The sequence below is a fragment of the Myotis brandtii genome, unplaced genomic scaffold, assembly GCF_000412655.1.
Source record: "Myotis brandtii unplaced genomic scaffold, ASM41265v1 scaffold886, whole genome shotgun sequence".
NCBI lineage: Eukaryota > Metazoa > Chordata > Mammalia > Chiroptera > Vespertilionidae > Myotis > Myotis brandtii.
The window spans coordinates 84976-89128 of record NW_005371625.1 but is presented as its reverse complement, the minus strand read 5'-3'; the positions used below and the strand labels follow the sequence as shown (position 1 = coordinate 89128).

At 44.7% G+C, this 4153-nt stretch overlaps 1 protein-coding gene across 1 annotated transcript in view; it reads right to left on the bottom strand.

Annotated features, from left to right (window-relative positions):
- FAR2 (fatty acyl CoA reductase 2) overlaps window positions 1–4153 on the bottom strand; it is a 58140-nt gene that overhangs the window by 25845 nt on the left and 28142 nt on the right. Inside the window, exon 4 of the mRNA XM_014532350.1 lies at window positions 234–621. Within this exon, the coding sequence (XP_014387836.1) occupies window positions 234–621 (388 nt within the window). The remainder of the gene's footprint in view (window positions 1–233; window positions 622–4153) is intronic.

Genomic DNA, 4153 nt, shown 5'->3' with positions numbered 1-4153 from the left:
AACCCGGGCATGTGACCTTGACCAGAATCGAACCCGGGGCCCTTCAGTCCACAGGCTGACGCTCTATCCACTGAGCCAAAATGGCTAGGGCCAGTCTGCTATATTTAAACTATAGTGGGAAAGGCAAGAAATGAAACTACCTCCTATGGAAAATTTAAGACTAGAGTTAATGAGAAGCTAATTTAAGATCTCCAGCCAACTCCAGATCAGTAAGTCCCAGAGGAGTTTCAGGCTAAATAATTCCTGAAGCAAAAGTGGAATTTTGCCCTAATATAGCGGGTGCAGCTATACATCCTGGGGGAGGTGGGGAGAGAGAGAAAGAGAGAGAGAGAGAGAGGAGAGAGAGGGGAGAGAGAGAGAGAGAGATCAGAAAGCGACTGGGCTAGAAGGACGCTGGCCTGGAGGCAGAGCAAGGAGTCCTGTGAAGGGGTGAAGGGACTTACTGGGAAAGGCTCCTGCCAGGTTGCTCCCACGATGGAGGGCCTCACGATGGCAATGTTTAGGTTGCCGCCCTCCTGGTGCACCACCATCTCCCCCAAGGCCTTGGTGTAGGTATACGTATTGGGCCGATCCCCAATCAGCTTGGGCGTGATCTCATCAATAATAGCATCATCTAACCACCTAAAGTTAGTCCGAGGAAAAAAGAATTCCAGCAACAAATGTTACACAATAGACCGAAAAACACTGTGAGCCACAGACAATCAAATAAAACGTCCATGTTCTAGCTTGAGTTCTGGAATTGAGAACAGTCACTAGAGAGTGAGGCTGAGTGGGAACCTGTCCAAATCATGTACAATGGCTGAGCCCAATCTCACCAGGTGAATCCTACCTCCTCCCACCTAGATGGACAGGTTTAACAGCTATGAAATCTACCTTATTGCAAACTAGAGGCCCGGTGCATGAAATTCGTGCACAGGGGTGGGGAGAGGTACCTTAGCCTGGCCTGCACCCTCTCGCAATCTGGGACCACTGGCTCCTAACTGCTGACCTGCCTGCCTGCCTGATCACCCCTAACCACTCTGGCTGACTGCTTGATCTCCCCTAGCCACTCGCCTGCCTGCCTGATCACCCCCAACCACCTCTGGCTGCCTACCTGATTGCTCCCAACTGCCTCTGCCTGCCTGATTGCCCCTAACCACTCACCTGACTGCCTGACCGCCCCTAACTGCTCCCCTGCTTGCCTGATCACCCCTAACTGCCTCTGCCTTGGCCCCCGCCACAGCGGCTTAGTCCGGAAGGACGTCCAGAATGACGTCTGGAAGGTTGTTTGGCTATCTGGTCTAATTAGCATATTACACTTTTATTAGTATAAATAATCTCTATCTTCAATGACTTTCTCTCCAACAGGGTCAGAAGTATATGTTCATGGAACACGTTTGTGAATGCCAATCATGAGCCCAGGAGCATGCTGGGTGCATTTGTGGCTTTTAAAGGCTCTCTCGTCTAAGGTGCTTCTGTGGCCACCCCACTCAGTCATTGCCATCCAGTTAAAACCCAATGCACCAACCAATCTTGCAAATTTCAGCTTTTAATTTTTAAAATTCCATTCAATGCCTCAACAAATGAAAGCAACTACCAGTACTTACAGTAGACTTACAATCTATTTTAGCAAATCTATGAAAATATTTTAAAGGTCTGTTTAGAGTCTATGTTAATAACTTGGTAATTATTTCCAGAGATTTCCAATGAATTCTGAAAGGCCTTAATAACTACTAATAGTCTACCACATAGAGTGGTTACAGTACTCTGAAGCAGTGGTAATAGTGATTATGGAACACTTCTACTTACAACAAGACATGTATCATAAACAACTGAGTTACCATGGCATCATCCTTATCTTTTATTTAAAGGTGTCAGAACCATTTTTTATAATCTTAAAGTCTACTGCAGTTCTTGAAAGAGCAATACAATTATTGTCAATTAAATACTTAATGTTTCTCTTTGCTGGCAGACCTATTTGCTCAAACTTTTGCTATAATATAGTTTTTAAAAATTAGATTTCTTAACTGTGTTAGTATGATTTGATGCATTTATTCCTGTCTTATAAAACTGAGCTCAGTCATACTATTTTGATTGCAGAAAAATCTTAGCTGTTACCACTTTGCTCCCATTGCATACTGGTGAGCAGTTAAGATGTATTTATGCCAGGACTTGTTCAGAAACTCCACTCTCCATTTTAACACCTCTCCCTTGATGTTCGAGTGGAACATGAGCAGTGTCTATGATGTTTGGTTTTTCACTTTGCTGCTATTTATTAGTGCTGAATGCTTTCTAGATATTCACATCCCTTTTGTTTAAATCGAATAGGGAAAGTTTGAGAAGTTCCTAGAATTAAAAAGCTGTGGTACACTTACTAGTACACTATGGAATATTATGCAGCTATATAAAAAAAAACTGTATCTTACCCTTTGAGACAGCATGGAGGGACCTGGAGAGTATTACACTAAGTGAAATAAGCCAGTCAGAGAAAGACAAGTATCACATGATCTTATTTATATGTGGAATCTAATGAACAAAATAAACTGATGAACAAAATTCACATGATCTTATTTATATGTGGAATCTAATGAACAAAATAAACTGATGAACAAAATAGATCCAGAGACATTGAAGCATGGAACAGACTGATGAAACTCAGAGGGAAGGGGGGTGGAGGTGGGCAGGAAGAGATTAAAGAACTTACATGCATATATGCATAACTCATGGACAGATGATAGAGCAGTGAAAGCATGGGGAGGGTAAGTTGGAGGGGGCCAATGGGGGGGAAAAGGCTGCGAAGAAAAACCATTCTAAGAAAACTGCAGACCCAACCACACACTAGGAGTGTATGTCACGTGCTGGCACCAGCTACTGTCCTGACGTTGGTCTGCACCGAAAGGGCATGCTTAGAGGCTTTATCAAGTTGGGTGAGCTAGCTTCTTAGAAAATGTTGGTTTCATAGGTTTCTAAGAACACAAACGCAAGAGAAGGTATAGTGTTCTGTAGATGGCCTCCCTCTACCATTCGTAGCTCCACCTGTATTTTGTCATATTATCCTCTCATTTCCCCCATTTTCACTTGTAAAAATGGCAATGATTACATCTGTTCTAAATGTTTAGGTTATGATGAGGACCAACAGAAATAGTCACAACTGCACTTAAAGCTTTTTGATAAAACAAAATGAGCCCATCAACCTAAGGCATTCTTAATTTTGGTGAAGCAACCAAGGAGCATAAATCTACAGAGGCAGTCACTGGTTTCAAATTAATCTTTTCTAACGCAGCCAAACAGGCCATTGTTTCACCCAGCCACTTCCCGAGTTCACAGAGAGGAGCGTAACAAGTATGTACATCCCTGATGGGTGTACAATCAGTTCATGCTCTTCTTTACCCAACTTTGATTTGCTGCTGTGGTTTGTTCTCCATTCATTTTCAAAACAGCATATAAGTTAGCATGGAAACCAAAAGGTATTTCTGAAATTAACCCAATGTCCTTTGGCACACTCAAGAAGGCATTTTGAACCCACTGGTCCCAAATTCTAAATTACTTAAATTGATTAGAAAGAAGTTAAAAGTTATTAAAGATTTCAGAAAGCAATGTGTGTGTGTGTGTGTGTGTGTGTGTGTGTGTGTGTGTGTGTGTATACATGCCCACAATTTCCTCTAAATATTACTTACCTTTCTGGTTTAAAACTTATTGAATCAACCTCTTAATATCATTCATCTATACTAATAAAAGCCTAGGTGATCCTTGCACCCTCTCACAATGCCCTCATGTCATTACAAGATGGCCACCACAAGATGGCCGGCAGGGGAGGGCAGTTGTGGGCGACCAGGCTGTCAGGGGAAGGTAGTTGGGGGCAACCAGGCCTGCAGGGGAGGGCAGTTGGGGGTGACCAGGCCTGCAGGGAAGGACAGTTGGGGGCACAGGCCAGCAAGATAGGGCAGTTGGGGGCAACCAGGCCTGCAGGGGAGGGCAGTTGGGGGTGACCAGGCCTGCAGGGAAGGACAGTTGGGGGCACAGGCCAGCAAGATAGGGCAGTTGGGGGCAACCAGGCCTGCAGGGGAGGGCAGTTGGGGGTGACCAGGCCTGCAGGGAAGGACAGTTGGGGGCACAGGCCAGCAAGATAGGGCAGTTGGGGGCAACCAGGCCTGCAGGGGAGGGCAGTTGGGGG